Source organism: Cololabis saira, chromosome 8, assembly GCF_033807715.1.
Source record: "Cololabis saira isolate AMF1-May2022 chromosome 8, fColSai1.1, whole genome shotgun sequence".
Lineage (NCBI taxonomy): Eukaryota > Metazoa > Chordata > Actinopteri > Beloniformes > Belonidae > Cololabis > Cololabis saira.
Window position 1 is genome coordinate 43,575,073 of NC_084594.1, and position 23,761 is coordinate 43,598,833.

The 23,761-nt window shown below is 43.3% G+C and overlaps 2 protein-coding genes across 2 annotated transcripts; one reads left to right on the forward strand and one right to left on the reverse strand.

Annotated features, from left to right (window-relative positions):
- Positions 1-714: 714 nt before the first annotated feature.
- On the reverse strand, positions 715-8,249 carry LOC133449187 (glutathione hydrolase 7-like). The gene is made up of 13 exons (XM_061728319.1): positions 8,237-8,249; positions 6,073-6,307; positions 5,141-5,329; positions 4,952-5,069; positions 4,801-4,868; positions 3,743-3,816; positions 3,480-3,661; positions 3,320-3,407; positions 3,109-3,239; positions 1,868-1,956; positions 1,654-1,794; positions 1,459-1,558; positions 715-858 (listed from the first exon to the last, which is right to left on the reverse strand). The coding sequence occupies exons 1-13, from the start codon at positions 8,247-8,249 to the stop codon at positions 715-717; spliced, it is 1,572 nt and encodes a 523-aa protein (XP_061584303.1).
- Positions 8,250-17,907: 9,658 nt separating this feature from the next.
- snai1a (snail family zinc finger 1a) lies at positions 17,908-21,370 on the forward strand. The gene is made up of 3 exons (XM_061728050.1): positions 17,908-18,246; positions 18,790-19,308; positions 19,868-21,370. Exons 1-3 carry the CDS (start codon positions 18,171-18,173, stop codon positions 20,050-20,052), a joined length of 780 nt encoding a protein of 259 aa, XP_061584034.1. The 5' UTR covers positions 17,908-18,170; the 3' UTR covers positions 20,053-21,370.
- The last annotated feature ends 2,391 nt before the right edge of the window (positions 21,371-23,761 follow it).

Sequence of the window (23,761 nt, forward strand, 5' to 3'; positions counted from 1 at the left end):
AAGCAATCTTGGTCTTTTGAGTCCGGGATAGAGAGATTAACAAGAAGGTAAGCAAAAAGTTGCGCAAAGCAGGATTTGTACGAATGCCAGACCAGATCAAGCACTAGTGGAAGATGCTGAAAAAAACGACTTCTACTGGGCTGTTCATTATCCACCGTGCTGCTGTTATTGTTGTAGTTTTGGATTCAGGAAGAAGAAGCAGAAATGACGGGAATTGCGTCATGACGTTCTCCGTTCGTCGCTGGTTTGATCCAGATATCCCAAATGATTAATTACCATGTAAAACAGGGATAACCCTGTTTGTTCATGCATGGAAACAGATTATTCCCAATGTTTCAGTAACCGGAATATTGACCTTAACCCCAATTTTGACTGCATGTAAACGTAGTCACAGACCCACTAACTGGTGAAGTACAGGGATGACTGTATAAACATATGTAGACAGCAGACACTGAGGTGGTCGGTGTGTGTGTGTGTGTGTGTGTGTGTGTGTGTGTGTGTGTGTGTGTGTGTGTGTGTGTGTGTGTGTGTGTGTGTGTGTGTGTGTGTGTGGGGGGGGGGATGTCAGCAATCCACCAGACAGGTGGAAGCAGCAGTGGGATGATCAGAGGGGGAGCACGCAGCTCCTGAAGCACCGGCCTGCAAACATACACACAAGAACAACAAGCTTTTCCCAGAGCCGTATGTTCATCAATCTAATTTTAACAAAAGGAATCAGACCTGGATGACTTTACTCAGACGGTTTGGTCCACCTGAGCTGCTTAGCGCCATATACGGGCCACATTTATCCCGGACCGGCACCAGCACAGAGGGCATGAGGAACGCCAGGGGCCGCGGTCCAGGCTGGACGCCAGTGTCCTGTGCATGAAGGGAGGAAAAGGTGAGTAATTTAGACCATAGACATATATACATAGACGCCGCATCGAGTGGTTTTGCCCGCTGCTGCGATACGTCAACGTCGCCGCCATATTGGATGTGGCAAGTCTGCACTGTAAACTAATACAAGTAAATTTACTTATTTTCATAAAGCGTCTTTCTACAAGGAAATTTACGTTTTACTTCTCATTTATTCATTCACACACGCACTAATATACTTGAGAAACAGTTAGGCACCAAATATATTTAATTTTCTCAGATGGCAAAAATAAGAACTTTATTGATCCCACATAGGAGTAATTCATGTTATATCAGCTATAGAGAACAAGGTAGTGCCGAAAAACAATATATATCCCCCCTCACAAAAATAAGAAAAATTGGAAAATAGGAAAATAAAAATAAGGAAAATAAGTCCATTTACTTGTATTAGTTTACAGCGCAGTCTTGAACATCCAATATAGCGGCGACGTTGACGTACGGCTCAGCGCCTGATGGGGCGTCTACGTATATATTTCTATGATGTAGACGGCCTGTGTGTGTGTGTGTGTGGGGGGGGGGGGGGGATCTGCAGGGGTGCTGCACCTGGCTGCTTCCATTCGGCCAGGATGAGTGGAGAACGAGGCCGTTGAGAAGGATGCCAGAGCGAGTCAGGATCCTGCTCCCAAACGGCCGGCTCAGAGAGCTGCCAGATCACAGAGACAACAGATAAGCCCAGCAGCACATACCGCACATATCCTGCTGGCAGGATCTACAGATCTCAGGCAGCAGCGTCATCACCTCGCTACAGACACCACGAGGTTATCTGGTCCCATGACGACAACTTGTCCAGTCAGCAGCTCTGGGGGGAGGGAGTGGGGGTCAGACGGAGATGTCTGGGAGTGAATCATCTTCTGGCGCAACACTTCTGCCTGATGTTTGCTGTAGTAAGAGCAGAGAATGAAGACGAGGAGGCGGGAGGAAAATGGAGGAAGGGACTGTGATGCAGACGTACCTCAGCATGACGGACAGGAGCTCAGTCACGGAAGAGTTGGCCTTGGGGTCACCCAGGCCGCTGGCCAGGGCCAGCGCCGCTGTCAGGGACTGTGTGGAGCAAACAGTAGCGTACTGACACCAGTCGGGAGAAACCGTCCTGCAGAACCTACTTGTGGCGCTTTCCCACTAGCACCTACTCGGCTGGACTCAACTCAGCCAAGTTTCTTTTCCATAACAAGCAGAAGTAGGAGGTTGGAGCGAAGCTGCTGTGACGTATTTGATTGTGTATCTAAACGAAGACAAAAACACTAAAGATGTAGAACATGGAGGAGATGATACAGGACTGTCTCAGAAAGTTAGAATATTGTGATTTTCTGTAATGCAATTACAAAAAAAAAAAAAATGTCATACATTCTGGATTCATTACAAATCAACTGAAATATTGCAAGCCTTTTATTATTGCTGATCATGGCTTACAGTTTAAGAAAACTCAAATATCTCAAAAAATTTGCATATTCTGGGAATCTTAATCTTAAACTGTAAACCATGATCAGCAATATTAAAAGGCTTGCAATATTTCAGTTGATTTGTAATGAATCCAGAATGTATGACATTTTTGTTTTTGTAATTGCATTACAGAAAATAAAAAACTTTATCCCAATATTCTAATTTTCTGAGACAGTCCTGTATGTGCTGCTGGGTCTGTGACTTGTGTTCGATATCAAGTAAAAAAAAAAAAAAAAAAAAAGAGTGAGCGAAGCTTCAAGCACCGACGCTTTTTAATTTTTTTTTAGTTTGTCTCTGCTGCTGAAAAGTCAGCTGGAGCCGTGAGCACGTGCACGTGCACGAGCAAGTGACAGAGCTGCTGGTAGATCTGGTCGTTCTTATCGCCCGTCTAGATCCCTTTTTAATTCTCTCCTCAGCACCAGGTTTATGAACATCTGCACCTCAGAGTTGGATCATGAAACAGACTTTTGCTGCCGTTGATGTTGAATAAAATGAACAAGAATCCGTCAGAGTCTCTTTCTCTGATTTCCTCCTCCTGACTCAGACGTCTGACTCCAACCCCCCGACCAATCGGTGGTCTGTAGTGTGATGATGTCAGATACAGCTGACTCAGCCGCTTAGAACCTCAGCAGAATAGTTACAGAAAAGTATCTACTCGGCACGTTAGACCCCTAGTGGGAAAGCGCAAAACCGAGGAGAGTCGAGTCGGGCTGAGTAGATACTAGTGGAAAAGTGCCATTAGAGAACCAGTACTTCATTAATCCAGCGATGGATCTGGTTTTCCGTGACATTGTTCTCCCTGAAGTGGAAGCCCTCCAACAGATTGAGCGCCGTTATTAGAGCCGCACCAGCAGACGGAGGAGGTGGAACTTGAACGATCAAGTCTAAAATAAGAAAGTAACAGACAATATAAAATAAACTACAGAAACACCCTGCGTTTACTGTGCACATGTGCAGTCTTTACCATGGTATGGGCTTTCAAGAGGGTCTTGTGTCTCCACGTCATAGTTACTGATGTCCTCTCTACTCAGGACCCCTCCGTTTCCTCGGACCTGTGTGTGGGAAGGGAATCTCTATTTCTCCTCGAGAAAGCTGGTCCAGAAACTGTGATGTGCAGCATTTACCTCATCTTCCATCTCTTGCAACAACTCCCCGTGGTAGAAACTGTGAAGACCCGCCTGCAGGACTTGTGCCAGGCCAGGCATCCTCACATACGAGCCGGGACTCAGAGCTCGGCCGCCTGGGACAAACACATTCCTGAAGCGTTCCTGCAGCCGCTCACCTTTTACCTTTGATATTGCATCAGCTGTGGACAAAGACACAGTCGTCAAGCCCTGGTAGATCACCTGCAGATAAAAGTCACGAGTGAGAATATAACCTGGCTCACCGAGACTGAGGGAGACGTTGAAACCTTCCCTGGCGACATGTGCAGCTCTGCTGACAACGTCCTCCCATGACAGGCTGCAGCGAGGTATTGAGTTAGATCTTTGACCAAAACACCAACAAACCAATAAATTCAAAGATATACACAGGGGTGTACACAAGCCGGGACTCGGGGGCCAGTCTACTGCACATTTGAGATGTTTCCCTGCCTCAACACAACCCTGACGGACAAGGCTGTGTCACCAACAGAGTTGTGTAAACGTTGATGACATGTTGACAGAGGTGTCAAGTAACAAAAGTACAAATACTTCGTTACCTTATTTAAGTAGAAATTTTGGTTACGGTATCTATACTTCACTGGAGTAATTATTTTTCAGACGACTTTTTACTTTTACTCCTTACATTTTCAAAACAGCCTCGTTACTCTATTTCATTTCAGCCTTTAAATAAAAACTATCCAGTAAAATTGCTCCATCCGGATAGAGTGAATTTGGTTGTGGTTGTTTCAGATGTTCTTGTCCAGTTTTGTTCTTACATCCGTTCCCTCAGATTCCTGCAACTAAACTTGGATGTACATTCCAATAAAGGTTAGGATAAATGATAACATGCCTCTGAAGTTTGACTTTTTGCACCATTACAATACTTATAGGCAACTAGTCATCATATCTCCTGCTCTCTGAAACACATGTTAATGCTCAATAGTACACATATATGCTTCTTTAATATATTTGCATTATACTAAGATACATTCATTTTCAATGGCTTTTGTCCTCAATGGCTTTTTTCCCCCTTACATTACTTTTACTTTTATACTTTAAGTAGTTTTGAAACCAGTACTTTTATACATTTACTTGAGTAAAAAACTTGAGTTGATACTTCAACAGGAGTATTTTTAAACTCTAGTATCTATACTTCTACCCGAGTAATGACACCTCTGCATGTTGATGACGACCGGTGATTAGAATCAGGTGTGTTGAAGGCAGGGAAACATCTAAAACATGCAGTAGACTAGACTAGCCCTCGAGCTTGTGTGCACCCCTGGATATACAGATCCTCACTGACCTCCCATACAGGCTGTGAGCGCGGTGCAACCCCAGCAGCATACCTGGCACTCCCACGAGCAAACCTGCCTGCAAACACGCTCAACATGTTTACACACAAATACACATTTTACATTATTTAAGAATCCTTGCTACCCCCAACTTTAGTTTACCTTGATTTCAGAACCATTTTGCAGCATCTCCTCTTTAAACGTTTCAGGGGCAGCTCCCTGAAAATTGATGACCTTGGTCTCATTCCTACGGATGTCATGGACCAGCATCACTCCTCCTCTGCAGATACACGTCAGTGAGGATTGGTGAGAAACCTGGTTATTTGATTACCCAGCACGTGAGACACATACCCACCAACACCTGATACGTGTGGGTGCATGACACCCAGGCACAGAGCGCCAGCGATGGCTGCATCCACGCTGGAGCCTCGGTCCCCGAGCACTCGCTCGCCCAGAGCGGTGCAGCGCTCGTGATCCGACACCACGCCCTTCAGGAAAACCTGCAAAGCAGCTGTGTTGAGCAGATGTGACAACAGAGGCCTGGCGGGCACGTGCAAAAACAAAAACACATACCAAACCTCATAGGTGGGTAGTAACGAGTTACATTTACTCCGTTACATTTACTTGAGTAAGTTTTGGGAAATGTTGTACTTTTAGGAGTAGTTTTGAATCACTATACTTTTTACTTTTACTTGAGTAGATTTGTGAAGAAGAAACTGTTACTCTTACTCCGCTACATTAGGCTACGTTGAGCTGTTACTTTTCTTTTATCCCTTTTATCCACGTACGCGTCAATCTCATGACATCACTGAGTGATTCTTTGGGAAAAATGTTTGTTTTTGCATGTTTTGTCACATTTACACAGACTCAAACACACACAGAGTTTCTATGAGTTCATGTTTGTTCTAGTTCTGCTGGTTAAAAAAGAAAAGTACAAAGGCCGGTGATTTTGTGCTACTTGTGCTTAATTTATTTTTCTTATTCTGTTATTATTTTATTTATTTATTAAAGTACTTGAATTTACTTTAAGATTATTTTAATTTAAGCTATTTTTTATTCATTTTAATTTATTTTATTATTTTATTGATTGAATTTGCCTGAAGATGATTATTTTGTACTTTTGTCTGTTTGAATGGTTGTGTTAAAAAAATAAATCAGACGTTACTCAACAGTTACTCAGTACTTGAGTAGTTTTTTCACCAAGTACTTTTTTACTTTTACTCAAGTAATTATTTGGATGACTACTTTTTACTTCTACTTGAGTCATATTATTCTGAAGTAACAGTACTTTTACTTGAGTACATTTTTTGGCTACTCTACCCACCTCTGCCAAACTTGCGTTGAGGTGTATTTGCAGGATCAAGGCAATGGTCACGCCAGCCGCAAAGATGATGGGAACGGCGAACAGGTGTGCAGGTAAGTCCTGGCTGCAGCAGCAGCTCTCAGCCTGGACTCTAGAGAGGTGGTGGTGGGAAACATCTGGGCTGCCGCTGGACAGCTCTTTCAAGCTCACGCCATCTGGGTGGGATGTAGGGAGACTGTAATCTTAGTTTAGTTTATTTCGGTCATGACATCACAAAAAAAGAATAAAAATAAGACACATCAAAATAGATTTTACAAAATTAAGAATAAAATAAAAACAACAAGGAAACAAATACACTGTTCAAAGAAAACATTACAAAAACGTTTCCAATATACAAATAACATCTAGATCGAAAAAGGTGTAGGCTGAAGCAAAGCTCATTGCCTACCCTCAAAAAGATTATTTAAAGTAATGAAATAAAAAGCAAGTAGTAAGAGATAAGACTGCCAGTAAAACAAATTGCCTCCATGGGTATAACAAAGATTCCTCAAGAAATAGAGAAAAAAAAAAGAAAAAAAAAAAGAGTGCAATCTACATGTTTCCTTAACCCTTAAATAATCAAATCACCAATTAAATGAATACCCAAATCAACATAGTAAGCATCACCTCATCTTGATTTCTTTTTTTTTTTACTTTATTGTTCAATTTTCAGACATGATAGAAAAACATCAAAAACAGGTATACAACAATAAAAGAAAACAAGAGGGGGGAGAGACTACTGTCTTATATACGGTAATAATGCCATTTTGTCCATCTAGTACATCTCTGTTTTAAGTCATAGGCAATTTGTTCCATTGATCGTATTTCTTCTACAATATCCAACCATTGGCTCAGTCGAGTCCAACTTCAGCCAATTTATTGTAATGGCTTTCTTAGCCACAAGAGATAGAATTTTAAAAATGTATATGTCCTCTTTATTTTTTACATCCTCTGGTATCAGTCTTAAGTAAATAACTCGGGGATCATTAGGAATCCCATATCCCAAAACTTTCTCCATGGCTTTCAGGATCCCATCTCAAAATGCTTGGATTTTATTACACAACCATGTGAGAGTGGTTGGCACTGAATAACCCACATTGTCTCCAGCAATATTGTTGCTCACCTAGTTTTTTTATTTAAAATTTTTGGAGCAATAAAAAAAGAAAAAAAAAAAAAAATTACATTTTTCCAACCAAACTCCCTCCCATCTTTTGGAGCTGGTTGAGGTGTGTTGGGTTTTATTCATGGAATGCCAATCCCCCTCTGACAACTCTATGTTTAATTATTTCGCTTTTATGTACATTGTATTTTTCCCTGTTGCTTCAGTAAACCTCTATACAGTTTGGAGACAATTCTTAGAGTTCGCTTATATAAGCACCTCAGTCCCATCACTCCCTTCCAGTGAGATTTCCTTCTTAATTTCATAATCTTGATTTCACTTTCTACCTCAGTTTATAACAGTATGACAAAAAGATATACAGGACTGTCTCAGAAAATTAGAATATTGTGATAAAGTCCTTTATTTTCTGTAATGCAAAAATGCCATAAATTCTGGATTCATTACAAATCAACTGAAATATTGCAAGCCTTTTATTATTTTAATATCGCTGATCATGGCTTACAGCTTAAGAAAACTCAAATATCCTATCTCAAAAAATTAGAATATTCTGGGAATCTTAATCTGTAAACCATAATCAGCAATATTAAAATAATAAAAGGCTTGCAATATTTCAGTTGATTTGTAATGAATCCAGAATGTATGACATTTATGTTTTGTTTTTTTTTTTTTTTAAATTGCATTACAGAAAATAAAGAACTTTATCACAATATTCTAATTTTCTGAGACAGTCCTGTACTAAAGAGATAGTTCCCTGGTCCTGGAGTACCTCTGCTCTGCATGTCTAGATGTTGCCTTGCATCCACACACCTGTTATTAATTAATGCTCCTCATGTGCTTGTCATTAGTCTGCATGAGTCTGTTGGTGACACAGCAGCTTGTACCACGGTGCCTGACGCAGGGTAGCGTCTAACCATGCAGAGCAGGGCTACTAAAGGATCACCGTACTAAAGCATCTGGCCACGTGTGGTTATTCACCACCACTTACGCTCCCCCTGCATGCTCACCGTGTTTGTTCAACCCAGCAGCCAAATCCAACGTGCTGCCAAAAGTCAAATAGCCAGACCGTGACTGTTTGAGTCTAGTTCCTGCAGACACCGACATCCCAACTTCACTCGCAAAAACCAAATCAGGTGGGAAATACACCACCTAATTGTACTCATCCTCCTCCAAACACTCAGCTGGAGCAATTATCTCAAAACCAATCAGATCAAAGTCTCGCTGTGTCAGGCCAAGAGGAGTTCAGGGACACTGGGACACTGATTTAGTACATAACAGTAAATACAAGTTACAGCACAGAACATGTGTGAAGTAGGGATGGGCGGTATGGACTAAAAAATATATCACGATCATTTCTGGCATTTATCCCGATAACGATAAAAATTACGATAAAAAAAATACCAATTCAACTCCAACTTTGTAACTATAAATCTATCACCACATTCAGTCTTTGGAGCCAAATCACTGCTCTAAAAGAATACTAAATGTTACTTTCTTTCTTTCTGGCTCATTTCCTTCCTTCCTTCCTTCCTTCACGTACGTTGTGCGTCGATTTAACGCAGAACCATAAATCCGGCTTTACAAAAAAACGTCATCAACGGGAATTTATCATTTTTACTGCGAGATGACAAATTCTTACCGTGGGGAATTTTTTTGACGGTACATCGTGAACGGTAAAATATCACCCATTACTAGTGTGAATACAGTTTGCATAGGCTGCATGTTTCTCATGTGCATACAGAAAAGAAAATATTTCATGAGGTGAAAATCTTCATTTTTAATTCAGATAAAGTACAAAATAAAACAAATAAAACAGCTGCCTGTTAACTCATTACAGTTGTCAAGTATTGTAGAGTACATCATAGTGTTTACTGGTGTATTAGAGTTGGATTGGATGGATGAGGGCGTAGCAGAAGCAGAGCTTCAGTGGTCCAGGCTGCGCTGTCCCGGCTGCTTGAGGTGGAAGGAGGGTGCTGGGGCTCTTTGGCTAACGTGGTTGTGTCTCTGGACGGCGTGGCGAGGCACATGTTGTCTGTCCGGCCAGGCCTTGCTTTCCTTCATCAGCAGCGACCGTGTCAGCTCTGCTGCAGCTTTGCTCTGAGGGAGAGAGCCGGGCGCCACCTGACTCGTCGACGGGCCGCTGCCAAGAGCGGTGACGACGGCCGCGTCTGATGAGCTGGAGAACAATTATCATTTCACTGCGTGTCACTTCCAAGCTTTGAAGTCATTTCTGCTTTTATAGTTTTATACACTCACAATGCTAAACCTCTCTCACTGCCTCACCTGTCTGGCAACACGTTTGAATCTTCATGAAGAGCAGAGTCTGACTGCTGCACATCAATCAACAAATCATCCTGGACTTCACATGAAACTGCTTCTGTGGAAACAAACACACCCTTGTTATGAAACAGTATGTACAGGACTGTCTCAGAAAATTAGAATATTGTGATTTTCTGTAATGCAATTACAAAAACTAAAATGTCATACATTCTGGATTCATTACAAATCAACTGAAATATTGCAAGCCTTTTATTATTTTAATATTGCTGATCTTTCTTACAGCTTAAGAAAACTCAAATATCCTATCTCAAAAAATTAGAATATTCTGGGAATCTTAATCTTAAACTGTAAACTATAATCAGCAATATTAAAATAATAAAAGGCTTGCAATATTTCACTTGATTTATAATGAATCCAGAATGTATGACATTTTTTTTTTTTTTTTTTTTTAAATTGCATTACAGAAAATAAAGAACTTTATCACAATATTCTAATTTTCTGAGACAGTCCTGTAGTTTACTAGATTCTTTGGTAGTACAACGTTACCAACCTCTGGCTAAAGACAGCTTGACAATTCATTAAAACGTGAAAAATGTTGATAAAAAGTTACTTCATATGTCATTCTTTAAGTTTGATAGTTTATCCTTTAGCCTTATGCTGCTTAGCTGTGAAGGAGCTCCTCCATCACGGCGGCACATATCACATATCATATCCACATGCTAAAACCCTTTTTACTTTTCATTTTCCGCATGACTTCTTAAACATGAATAATCCCCACCAGAAGGGGCCTGTTTGAATGTGTAATGTGTTACATTGACATAGGGCTGGGCGATATATCGAGATTTTAATATATATCGATATATTTTCCAACGCGATATGGTACGAGACAATATCGTTTATATCGATTTTTGAAAAAAAAAATATATATATATATATTTTTTTTTTAATGATTTTGATATAGCTTATACTGTGACAAATGGACTTGAATGTTTTATTTGAGATTTGCACAAATGTTTTGTTATTTGCACAACTGTCAACTTCAGTGGAAAAGTCTGCCTGTTACTGTCTACATTGTATTAATTGCACAGTGTATTTTAATTGTTATGCAGGAAAGGGATATTTGTTTTATTTTATTCAAGAAGCATTTTATTCTATATATGCAGGCAGTTTATTTTTATTTCATTTGTTTTATACATTTTGATATTGTGCAGACCTCTGTTAATAAAGGAACCTGTGTGACATTTGGCACGAGGCTTTGTATTAAAACTGACTGTTTTTTTAAGGGTTTGCCTCAGAAAAAAATGAAGCTAACAGAGATGCTATGCTATAATGCTTTGGGGGAAACCCCAATTATGGCACAGAAAAAATATCGAGATATATATCGAGTATCGCCATTTAGCTAGAAAATATCGAGATATGACTTTTGGTCCATATCGCCCAGCCCTACATTGACATGACTGCAGAACATTTTAAATGTTGGAGGCTGCACCTTGATGTGGGACAACAAGCCATCCTTCCTGCACCCCTTCTGCAGACTTGACGACTTCAGGAGTCTCCTCTTCTCCCCCAAAAAGAAATCGGGCAATCGTTGTGAACATAACTGTCCGGTCCTGCTGTTTCTGTCCACGTTCCCTTCTTTGTGCAGCTGGAAGTTCGGCGTTTGCCGTAAGAAAACGAGGAGAAACAGAATTTCAGAGGTCACTACATCAACTACACATGATCTGTTCCTCTGCCAGCAGGACTGATCCCTCTGAAGAGAAAATACTGGCTGGTTCCCCCACAGTCTTTTACAATATATCAATTTTCACATTTGGAGCAGTCTGAGTCAAGTGACTGGTATATCCAGTACTGGAGTTGAGGGGGGATGAGGGGGGATGGCATCCCCTCCTGAAATAAAAATGGTCCAAATCATCCCTCCTGTAAAACTGCCATCCCCCCTTTCCATCCCTTATGTCATTTCATCAATGAATGTGGTTTTACTGCTATTTACACATTTAGAGTCATCACCAGAAAAATAACTTATTTGACAATTTTCACCTATTTCAAGTAAATTTTCACTTGAAATAAGTAGAAAAATCTACCAGTGGAACAAGATTTATCTTCTTATTACAAGCAAAAAAATCCACTGGCAGATTTGTTTACTTATTTCAAGTAAAAATCTACTTGAAACAGGTGAAAATTGTTGTTTTTTCCAGTGATGAGTCTTGTTTTAAGTGTAATGAGATTTTTTTTACTAAAATGAGACATTTTAACTAGAAATAAGACAAATATTCTTGTTCATATTTTGAGTTTTTGCAGTGATCCATTTTACTTATCCTGTTAAGGACAGAGTCATATTGATAAATTCAGAAAAGTGTTTTTTATTGTTGTGTTTTGATGTATTTGATGTAAGCCCAGTGGATATTTAAAGCTTACAGAAGGCTGCATTTAACTGCTGCTATGTCATTCCTGCAGTATTTCTGCAGCTGTTTTGGTCACTGCTATTATTTGTAATATATTATATTATTTGTAATCAGCACAAATTATCTGTCCCCATATGATCAAATCCACCACCCCCCCTGATTTATTTTTTATTTTTTTTACAACTCGAGTACTGGGTATATCTAATGAAGCTGCTGGTAGTAGACCATAGACATGTATATGTATATATGTCTATGGTAGTAGACGGCTGGAGAATAGGCCCCACCCCCCAGACTTTCATTGTTAGGTCCATCTGTTTCTCCATAAAAGTGGGCGCAGCTTCTCCAGTCATGATGTCACTGGAATTGACTGTTTTGTTTGTTAGTTAGTTTGTTTGTTAGTAGTTGGTTTTTTTTCATTAAAAAAATAAATACATTTAAAAAATCTCCTTCTGTAATCTGCTTTAATGGCCCTAAAGTACGGTATGGTTGTATGATACATTTCAAACATGCGTGTCACAACAGCATTAAAAACGGATACCTTTTGTTCAGTTTTTATTAGGTTTTCGCGTAAGCAGTTAAAATACATCTGTATCAAATCTAGGTAAAACGAGACCTCGTTTAATCTTATAACATTGTATTTTTACCTCTAGTTCCTGACAGTGGCGCTCAAAAGCGAATACAGTGTAAACCATTCAAATATGATGTTTGAAATATCTTTTCTGCTATAGTGTAGTGCGTGTTCGCACATGAATGATCTTACCTGCAGTTAGAGCTCCTCAGTTTGACTCGCAGGGCTTTTATTTGCTCTGAAACGAGACAATTAATTAACTGTCGGGACCTCTGTAAACTTGTTCTCTATTTCAAATTTTCAACCAAAGGGTCCCGCCCGTAGCCCCGCCCACCCCGCCCTAGCACCAATCAGAGCTCAGAAACGGGCTTGCCGTTTGATTTGAGTGTGGTCAAAGGGAAGGTTGGTCAAGATGGTTCCCTCCCTTTCTTTGCTTCACGTTTCTGCCTCGGCAAGACTCAGCTTTCTAGTTAGCAAATAAGCGAAAACGTCTGAACACAGAGTCATTGATTTAATTTCGTCCAATTCAATTCAAAATCAAAATACTTTATTAACCCTTGGGGTAAATGAATTAATGAACAGGTGATGGATTATAGGATAGTTGCCTACAGATTTGTGTGAATGTGTAGTCTGTATTTATGAGTCCAACTGCTTTACAAACTGTTATTATTGTGCTGATTCACGCCATCAAAATGATGGGAAATGTAAGCAATACCTTTTATTAAGCATTGTTTTTTTTACATTAATTTCTGTACAGTTTCACCTCATAGTCATATTTTCCTAATCACAGTGTGGCCCGACAGCAAAACATCACCGTGTTTTACTCAGGCCCCCAGTCTCGCGCTCAGCAGGCACGCCGATTTTTTCCAGTGGCCAGCCGCGGTACTGCAACAAAAAATCCCATGGGGCCCAGAAAGCTTTTTTCCCATAGACCGCAATAGTAAAAGAGAAGCCTCTAAAACTGTTCACAGGACACCTCCAGCTGTAATCACCGGCAATTACTAATCTTTGTATTCTATATTTTTAAGTCATGGACTTTATATCCGTCAAAAATGTTTTATAACGGCCAGAAAAGTCAAAGAAAAGTCTCTTTCTGGGCGTGACGTCACGGCTTTGTCCGTGCACTCGCAAAGCGCGGTCGTGTGTGTCTCGGGAACGAGCATGGCTAAGCCGTTCGGCGGAATAATCACTCAGAAAAGTGGAAAACACGGCTCAAAGGTGTGTTTTTGTGGTCTCTTAATTTTTTTTTCCATGACAAAAGACATTGGGTTTATAATAAAACCTCAGTAAACGAGGGGGAGCTGCTCTGATCAGTGTTGAGCAGCAGCTGAGCAGGAGACCCTCTGTCATTCATTGAGCTGGAGCTGCGCGCTATGGCACAGAGCTCAGGTGGGACGCTCAGGTCACACTCGGTCTAAACGCCCTGACCAGGGGGATCACAGACGGAAATGTTTAATAGCAAGAATAATAATGGTTTGTCATTCTTGTACTTAAACATTTCCGTTGTAGCCAACGGTGTATGGTTTGTGAAAATAAGATATCAGGCAGGAATAACACTTAATGTGAGCCCAGAAGCTGTAAAAGAATCAGAGAAAATGCAAAGTTAATTACGCCTAACATTCGGACTGCACGATCATTAATAGACAAAAAGATTTACCCAAAGGTATATAGATAAATAGCATATGACAGCTTGTGTTATTGTGGGGAATCCCATGTGTTTTTTTGTTTGTTTGTTTTTATAAAGATGACTCGTTTTATCCTTACTCCAAAAAATAAAACTCCACAAATTAACCACATTTAAACATAATATTTGACATATTTAAACATAATACTTGACAAAACTTGTAATACAAAAAATATTTGTCTTAACGTAAGTAATAAACTTGGGAAGTTTCATGGTGATACCTGCTATTTACATTTTTACCCTATTTTAGCCTATTAACCTGGGGTGTCTCATCTTAAATAAAAATGACTCGTTTTATCTTTAATTAAAAAAAACACACAATTGAACCATGTATAGTCTATAACCATGAGTTTGAGAACAGCATCGGTTGATTTGCCCTATAAATCCCTAATTTCATTGTGTACATCTATCATTACCGGTCTAAAGGACTCATGAGCGCGCAGCGCTTGTCCAGAGCGCGCAGCGCTCGTTCACATTGCCCCGGGGCATGATGGGAGGCCCCAGAGCATCATGGGAGGTGACTCACCTGCGCATGCTCTATGGGCCCGTGTACCAGGAAGTAAACCAGGAAGTCAGAAATTTTTTCGGCGGATGCGCTGGGTGAGCAAACCAGGCCCCCAGTCTCGCGCTCAGCAGGCACGCCGATTTTTTCCAGTGGCCAGCCGCGGTACTGCAACAAAAAATCCCATGGGGCCCAGAAAGCTTTTTTCCCATAGACCGCAATAGTAAAAGAGAAGCCTCTAAAACTGTTCACAGGACACCTCCAGCTGTAATCACCACCAATTACTAATCTTTGTATTCTATATTTTTAAGTCATGGACTTTATATCCGTCAAAAATGTTTTATAACGGCCAGAAAAGTCAAAGAAAAGTCTCTTTCTGGGCGTGACGTCACGGCTGTGCCGTGGACTCGCAAAGCGCGGTCGTGTGTGTCTCGGGAACGAGGATGGCTGAAACTAAGCCGTTCGGCGGAATTATCACTCAGAAACACATTGCATTGCCAATTTGCACCAAACAGAAATGTTTAATAGCAAGAATAATAATGGTTTGTCATTCTTGTACTTAAACATTTCCGTTGTAGCCAACGGTGTATGGTTTGTGAAAATAAGATATCAGGCAGGAATAACACAAGTCTAAGACCCTGTCCACACGTAGCCGGGTATTTTTAAAAACGAATATTTCCCCCCCTCCGTTTATAAAAACATTTGCATCCACACATAACCGAAGATCTGCGTTTTCGACCACATTCATAAGCATTCTAATGATCCTGTAGATCATCCGCGGCTCCGCGGAGGCGCAGGTGTGGGTGTTTCCACTGAGATCCTCCTGCACACACACACCTAACGCACTTCAAATATGTATTCTTCTGTTGCTCTTTCATTTGGAGGCAGCGCCCTGCACGGGACTAAATGAGGGTCAATATTAACAAAATGAGCTTGTGGCGTGAGATCCCCACCTCACAATAAAACTGACCTCCATCAGGTTTGAGCAAACGTGCAGGGAGAGAGATGTGTCGTAGTTGTTGCGACGGTGCCGTGGAGTTTTAGATGTCATGTGTTTAACATCATCTTAACCCTAAATCCTCAGCTTATTTTATGACAGTGCTCCCGGGGAAGCTGCACCTCCGCAGCTCCGCGGGCACTGCGAAGCCGGGCAGTGCCCGCAGGGCAGTGGGCAGTGGGCAGTCCGCGGCTCCGCGGCTCCTACGCCATAGGGTGCGCGGAGCCGCGGAGCCTACGGCGTAGCCTCTGTGTAACGCAGTAAATTAACCACATTTAAACATAATATTTGACATATTTAAACATAATACTTGACAAAACTTGTACGGTAATACAAAAAATATTTGTCTTAATGTAAGTAATAAACTTGGGAAGTTTCATGGTGATACCTGCTATTTACATTTTTATCCTATTTTAGCCTATTAACCTGGGGTGTCTCATCTTAAATAAAAATGACTCGTTTTATCTTTAATTAAAAAACACACACAAATGAACCATGTATAGTCTATAACCATGACTTTGAGAACAGCATCGGTTGATTTGCCCTATAAATCCCTAATTTCATTGTGTACATCTATCATTACCGGTCTGAAGGACTCATGAGCGCGCAGCGCTTGTCCAGAGCGCGCAGCGCTCGTTCACATTGCCCCGGGGCATGATGGGAGGCCCCAGAGCATCATGGGAGGTGACTCAACTGCGCATGCTCTATGGGCCCGTGTACCAGGAAGTAAACCAGGAAGTCAGAAATTTTTTCGGCGGATGCGCTGGGTGAGCAAACTCCATTGAAATGAATGGGCGGCCATTTTCGATCCGGTATCCAGTTATATAATACATCCATGGAGCAAACTCCATTGAAATGAATGGGCGGCCATTTTCGATCCGGTATCCAGTTATATAATACATCCATGGTTTTACTATGAGCAAGGTGCACAAAGCGCGCCCCCTATTGTGCATGAATGAATACACAATATCGGGAAAAGCTGTAATATGTTAATAATAGAAGAAAAAAAAAAATATATATATATACATACAGGACTGCCTCACAACATTAGAATATTGTGATTTTCTGTAATGCAATTAAAAAACAAAAATGTCATACATTCTGGATTTATTACAAATCAACTGAAATATTGCAAGCCTTTTATTATTTTAATATTGCTGATCGTGGCTTACAGCTTAAGAAAACTCAAATATCCTATCTAAAAAAAAATAGAATATTCTGGGAATCATTTTAGTTCTTTTAATTGCATTACAGAAAATAAAGAACTTTATCACAATATTCAAATTTTCTGAGACAGTCCTGTGTATATGTGTGTATATATATATATATATATATATATATATATATATATATATATATATATATGTATTTATATAATATATCTATATTATATTCTATAATAATAGAAATAATAGAAATTATAATAGAAACTGATAAATCACCATTTTTACAGCATGTTTTCCTCATGTGATTTTGTCCACGTTGTGATGAGGATAAAGGTCCAGCTCTTTAGCGCCACCACGTGTTTCCCGGCGTGAACTGAACATGGTTATTATCCCGTTGGTCCAGAAGGTGGGGCGATTGCTGCACTAAGTTTCTCCAACCCTCCTCGTAGTATAATATACAAGCTCAGTTGTTTGGTGGATCATTTCTTTGCTGTAACAATGGCAATAAATCTTACAGCGTTAGAAGGCCTTTTTTTCCCCCCCCTTTTAATTGGCGCCACATTTGTGAGGAACATGCGTTTGCAGAGCTGAGTTGTTGCTTCCATGAAAAAAAAAAAAGGCCAAATCTCTGCCAATGTCACGACACAAGGGGGCGTCATCGTATAGTCTGTACACACCATTCCTTTTACACAAGATGAAACAAATCCAAGTCATACGTAATGATCTTATAAGAGTGTAGATATGATGCAGCGCGTATCCAGACCTGTTGACAGTCAAATATTTTTTTTTTTTTAATTGAATCTGTGATAATGACTTTCCCAGCCTTCTGTCGCCACTGTTCCAACTTTTTCTAGAGATCGCTGTTGCTGCCATCAAAGTTCTCCAAAGTGTGTGAGTTTGAGCATGTGAGGCTGTATTTATATTGATATGCGGTAGTGAGGGGGTGAGAGGGTGAGGGGGTGAGAGGGCTGGGGCTGCAGCTCCGCTCCTCCTGAGCGGGGATGTGCGCGGTGGGGAGGGCCCTCGGGGCGAGCACACCCCTGCTGCCTGTGTCACTATTTCAGAACAGAGAGCAGCATTTACTCAGTCTGCAGACAAACTTGTACAAACCACTTGGTTGTGGATCAGTCGCAGGACAGGAGGATCTCTGGCCGTTCCTCCGGGGCTCGCGGACAAACCACTGGACTGGACGGGACGGGCTTTTCCTTCCTCCCTTTTCCTCCCTTCATATTTCACTTTTTTTTTTTTTTGTACCAGCTTGTTGCGCCGTGACCAAAAGATTATACTTTCACGCAAATATACATTTGCCTCAAAAAAAGGACAATGCCTCGATCTTTCTTGGTCAAAAAGTACTTCGCTAAACAAAAACCAAACTACAGTGAACTGGAATGCCAAAATGGTGAGTCTTCGAAGTTGTTTATGACTTGAATCAAATATTCCAGTTTCTTGATGAAAGTGTGGAGAATGTGTCGGGAAAGCACCTGCTGTCTGATTTTTAAATCAAGCCAAGCAACATTTCCTAAACCGGGATACTCCCTGGTCAAGTCGGGGCCCGTTAGACGCACTTTCCCCCCTTTCTGCACACACACACACACACACACACACACACACACACACACACACACACACACACACACACACACACACACACACACACACACACACACACACACACACACACACACACACACACACACACAGAGCTCCATTCATGTTACAAGCCCTTGTGAATACGTGGGAGGAAACGGCCAGTGGAACTTTCCCATATGGCTCTTATTTTATGCTCAGTTAACGTTAAGGGGGAAAAAAATAATAGGACTATGACAGAAAAAACGATCAGACTTTATCTGGGTGTTGAAAGTCCATGAAACTGATTTGACATATTGAATGATTACTGCTTCTTCCCATTTCTACCCTGTAAACTCTGCTGTTCCCCCCCCAGACGCCTCACTGGAGAGGTATCCCCTCGCCGAGCTGTCGCCGGCGGGCACGTCGGCGGCCACCTGCTTCACCACGGGGCTGGTGTGGGACCTGCGGGTGCTGCCCGCCCTCTACCTGCCCACCTCCCAGTCCGAGGCCTCGGCCGCCTCGGGGCCCCTGGACCTCAGCTCCCCCTGCAGCCTGAGCAGCGGCGCCAGCAGCAGCGGGGACGAGGACGAGGGCCGCACGTCCGACCCCCCCAGCCCCGAGCCCGTGCACACGTACGCCCCCCGCCAGCGGATGAAGTGCACCGGGGTCATGGCTCACATCAGCCCCCCCGGGGAGGAGGACGAGGAGAGGGAGACCCCCGTCACGGCGGCCAGGCCGGCCTTCCTCTGCAAACACTGTCCCAAGGAGTACACCAGCCTGGGGGCCCTGAAGATGCACATCCGCTCCCACACGCTGCCCTGCGTCTGCACCACCTGCGGGAAGGCCTTCTCCAGGCCCTGGCTGCTGCGCGGCCACATCCGCACGCACACAGGTGAGATTCACCTGCAGAAATCGTCACAAAAACAAACGTGGTGGTGCAGGAATCAGCGTCTGGTTGGTGAGTGGCCGTGAGTCAGCGGGTTCTCCGCCGTCTGCACGGCCATCGGTCTGATGAGCTCAGCACTCCAGCAGCAGACGTTATCACCAGGGACACACTCAGTATTCATTGATCACTCATTGTGTTTAACGTCTCTGCAACAATGGCTGCTGGGTTAATTATCTTATCACAGCTGCGGGAGAAGTGGGGAGAATAGGGGCAGGGGAGGGACAAAAGGCTGAAGAATGCCTGAAGGCTGCTGCTATCTGAGCACTGGGTACCTGCAGCAACTTGTTAGTGTGCTAATCTCATTTGGCTTTGATTGAATCATGCTAATTCAGTCAGGCTGTGACCCCAGCAGCCATGTGATCCTGCAATACCTCCACAGTGTGTGTGTGACTGTGTGTGTGACTCTGTGTGTGTGTGAGAGAGGTGTTAATGCTGGTGAAGTCTTGAGTAAAGCAGTCCCAGTGAAGTCCAACCAGGTTTCTCTCTCCTCCCCCTCTCTGTGCAGGTGAGCGCCCGTTCTCGTGCCCCCACTGCAACAGGGCCTTCGCCGACCGCTCCAACCTGCGGGCTCACCTCCAGACCCACGCCGAGGTGAAGAAGTACCAGTGCGGCGTCTGCTGTCGCACCTTCAGCCGCATGTCGCTGCTGCAGAAACACAGCTCCTCCGGGTGCTGCTCGGCCTCGGCGTGAGGGCGACACGGCGCCACCGGGGGCGAGAGCCAGCGGAGCCACTAGCGGCCCACGGGGGCAGCTCGGGGCAGCTGAGGAACCCGTGGTGCCGCACAAGTTGTCTTGCACACACCTGGCTGTAACTGTTTAGGACTCGTAAGGCCAACGACGTGCATGACACGGCCATTTTTTTAAGAGACCAAGAGAGGGTTTCCGACCTCAGCTCTGACCGTACGAGCCTCTCGGCGTCCGTGTTCCATTATTATAGCTGAGATGCAGATTTGTTTCCCCCCCGGTCCTTCCCTGTACTGAGGCTCGAGGCTGGACCAGATCTGAGCTGAGCGGTGCAGAAACCCGGTCCACATCAGCCCCTCTCTCTTCCTACTGTGCCCATTCCAAACAACCAGCATGTTGTGAACTGTTTGTGGGGAGAGGTGTCCTCTCCCGTGTCCGTCCTGGTGCCGGTCAGCTCAGGATCACGGCCTGCATACAGCTGCTCAGAGGTAGGGGTGTCTGGGTGGCATAAATCTCTCGGCGTGCCTGAAAACACACACACACACACACACTTATACACACACACACACAAGCAAAAGCCCATCCAGCTGTCCCTGGTACTGCGGCGTAGATGGACGAGGTGCTAACAGGTGCTGCAGCCGTGACCTTCGCTGCGTGATAGCAGGTGACATCCACTGCCCTTGCTTTGCTTGAGAAGAAAGAGGAAGCATGTCATCACAGAAGAATGGCACCGTTTTTTTTTTTGTGTGTGTTTTTTTTCCACCAGCGGGGATCATTTTAAGCCTCTATTTTGACTACGCTCAAACCTTCTCTTTAATCTGATGAGTTTCAGAGATAGGAAAAGCTGTTCTTGCTATTTTCCAAAGAAAGCTCACTTTTTTGCGGCTCTGCTGCCGTGTTGGATGAAAAGCCATGCACTCAAGGTTACCACAGTGTTAAACGCCAGCCAAAGCCATATAACCTTAATGAATGTGCCTTGAAATTGTATTACTTTCTCAACCAAAAATGTGCCTTTTTCTTTACCTCATGTACTAGCTGTGGCTTTAAAACTGTTTGCAGTATTAGCAGAAATTAGCGGCACGCAGTTTTTGAGACGTCAGAAGGCTGGGACCAAAGATTTTACAGTTTACACCATAGATATGTGGTCGTGCAACATGAAAGCATTGTAAACAGAGCAGAAACAAACTTTTTATTTTTAACTTTCCTAAACATTTTATGGCTGTTTTTTAGTGCAATGTGGAGATGATGGTTGTTTTTTTTTTGTATTCCGCTTGTGTGTTCACTTGTACTTTCTGTATGTCGTAACTGATCCTTTTTTTTGTTCAATAAATGTAATTTATGTTTATTAAAAGTACCTCACTCATTTACTTTTAGCAGAAGAAACGTGACATAGCGGTTTGCGGCGCTGCGGTTGCAACGGGGGCTTTTTCAACTAATATACAGTTTGATCATTAACTAGGAAACTTCGGTTTAGTACCTCGTAATTAGGCGTGGGGAGTGAAGCGGCTATTGTGTACAGGATGAATTACATGTGAGCAGGTGAGCACACGGCGGCAACGGGGAGGAACAACTGACTGCACCTGCCTGCAGTTGTCACCTGCCATCTCCTCGCTGTCGCTGAGCAAACACGGCCGGACACGTTAATGTGAGCAAGTGTTTTCAGCCCCGAGCCGTTCTGTGGAAACACGTTCCCTCCTGGACCCTTTTGGACGGATCTAACGTGCTAGTTGGATACAGATCTGACTGCAGCGTGTCTGCACCGTCCCCACATTGCGCCACATTCCTGCCGTCCCCGGCTTTAGTCAGCCCCGGAGTGGAGCCTTAGGTTCCCATGGCTCTGTGCTCCCCGTCAGTGAGTCAGGCGACTAGTCAGCTTCCCTGGGCTAGTCAGTCGGCGTGCGTGGGCTGAGGCCCCGGCCAGGCCTACGAGGAGTGAGGTAAGCTGTTCCACAGCGCCATTCCTGCTTTCCCTTTGAGTCAGGGAAATGTGCTCACGGCTAGCAGCCAGCACGGCTTCTGCAACATTTAGCACTGACTCATCACACGCGCTCGGCTGTAGATGAGACCGTTCTGAAAGATCTGTGCACCGACACAAACCGAGCCCTCTGATTTGGGCATCCCTCGGGCCCAAGGTGTTGGATGAAACAGCCGTTTTTAAGCTAAAGCGCGGGGCGTTTAGTAGCTTTAATCCCTGGAGCTGCAGGTGCTGGCTCGGATACAAACTATGAAGATAACAATCCAGATTATCAGGCATCTCTTCAGAATATATGAGGGCTTTTCATTCTTTTGCTCGGGTAGTTTTTTAATTTCCTCCAGAGTGAGTGTTTTTCTCAGAAATTGTGCTGCCTTGTTTGGCCAGTACAAGTTCATATATTACAGTGTTGAAACGTGAGGCGATACAGGAAAGAAATGTACCTTTTTCTACCTTCTTATATAGAGCTGAAAACACAACTTGCTCACTTTTCTGGCTCCTCGGGGGAGAGTAGAAGGCCTGGATCTGAAATCTGAGAGCGTTTTCCTGCTGTGTGCTTTACGGTGCCAGAGCACTCACTGTAATTTACCAAAAGTGGCTGCTATTTATGCCATAAAGCATGTGTTTAACATTCCTGAACCCCACTGTGTTTGTGTATTCCTCGCTCACTCGCTCGCTCGCTCCCACTCACTCTCTGCCTGGCTCTATGGCTGTATTACTATTTATGTATGTGTGTGTGTGTGTGTGTGTGTGTGTGTGTGTGTGTGTGTGTGGTAAGTGGAAATGGTCCCTAAAGAGAGGCAGCCCTTTCCCTCTTCACAGGAGGATCATCTCTCCCCCTCTGAGACGAGGCCGACAGGAAGTGGGAGTTTACATTGGGCTGCTTTACCCAAAAAAAGCAGCCCAGGGATCAAGTAGTCGTTCTGCTGCTGATCTTTGCCACAACCAGCACCATAACCCCCCCCAACCCCCCCCCCCCACTTCAGCTGTCCCACGCATGCTTTCTCTCTCAGCCAAGCTTTCGGGGTGGGGTTGGGTGGCCAGAAACTTAGAAAGTGGCCTTTCGGCAGCGGCAGCGGCAATCAGAGCCATGGTCTGCGAGGCCGGAAGGAGCTGTCAGCATCTCATAAACAGAACTCATCCTGCACTCATGACACACAGGACTGGGGGAGAACTCTCCCAGGAAAAAGCCGGCAGACAACCCGCTTGGACTGCAGGGCTGCAGACTCAGGCTGATGCTTTCTGCAGCTCGGGAGAGGAACCGTAACGTCCACGCCGCGTGAGCACGAGCTTCCTGTCACGCGTGTGACTGCTTTTACTTTCACGTTACACTAGCCTCCTGACAGTGAGCTGGTCATCACCACTGCACGAATCCACATAAATCGGGCTATTTAGGAACTGTGCTTTTGTAAAACACGGCCTCCTCCCCCAAGATTAGCACCTGTCAGTCTCCGTCACGCTGTTAAAAAAGTTTAGAGTTCGTGTTTTTTTAAATTCCAAGACCAAGTTTTAGTGTGTTTGTTGTTTTTTTTAATAGGTTTTTACGAGCAGGAAGATCTCCTTGGGTGTTGCCTCACTCTGGACACAGTAAAGTTGTGAGCACTGAAGTAAATATGAGAATGCAGAGCTAATTCCTCTCCGCTGAGCTGCAAACAGGGCCGAGACACAACCGCTGCATCGCATAAATAAGGCCAGCTATGGTATTACCACAAGTATGCTTAATGATGGATTTGATCAGGCTGT

What these genes read in the sequence shown, in the direction of transcription:
- LOC133449187 (XM_061728319.1), bottom strand. An exon ending in TCCATCGCTGGATTAATGAA is followed by an intron (nt 1,957 to 3,108) that starts GTACTGGTTCTC and finishes TGCTCCACACAG; the next exon opens with TCCCTGACAGCGGCGCTGGC. An exon ending in CTCCTGTCCGTCATGCTGAG is followed by an intron (nt 1,795 to 1,867) that starts GTACGTCTGCAT and finishes CTCTTACTACAG; the next exon opens with CAAACATCAGGCAGAAGTGT.
- snai1a (XM_061728050.1), top strand. Translation starts at nt 18,171, where the DNA reads ATGCCTCGATCTTTCTTGGTCAAAAAGTACTTCGCTAAACAAAAACCA. An exon ending in TGAACTGGAATGCCAAAATG is followed by an intron (nt 18,247 to 18,789) that starts GTGAGTCTTCGA and finishes TTCCCCCCCCAG; the next exon opens with ACGCCTCACTGGAGAGGTAT. An exon ending in CCACATCCGCACGCACACAG is followed by an intron (nt 19,309 to 19,867) that starts GTGAGATTCACC and finishes CTCTCTGTGCAG; the next exon opens with GTGAGCGCCCGTTCTCGTGC.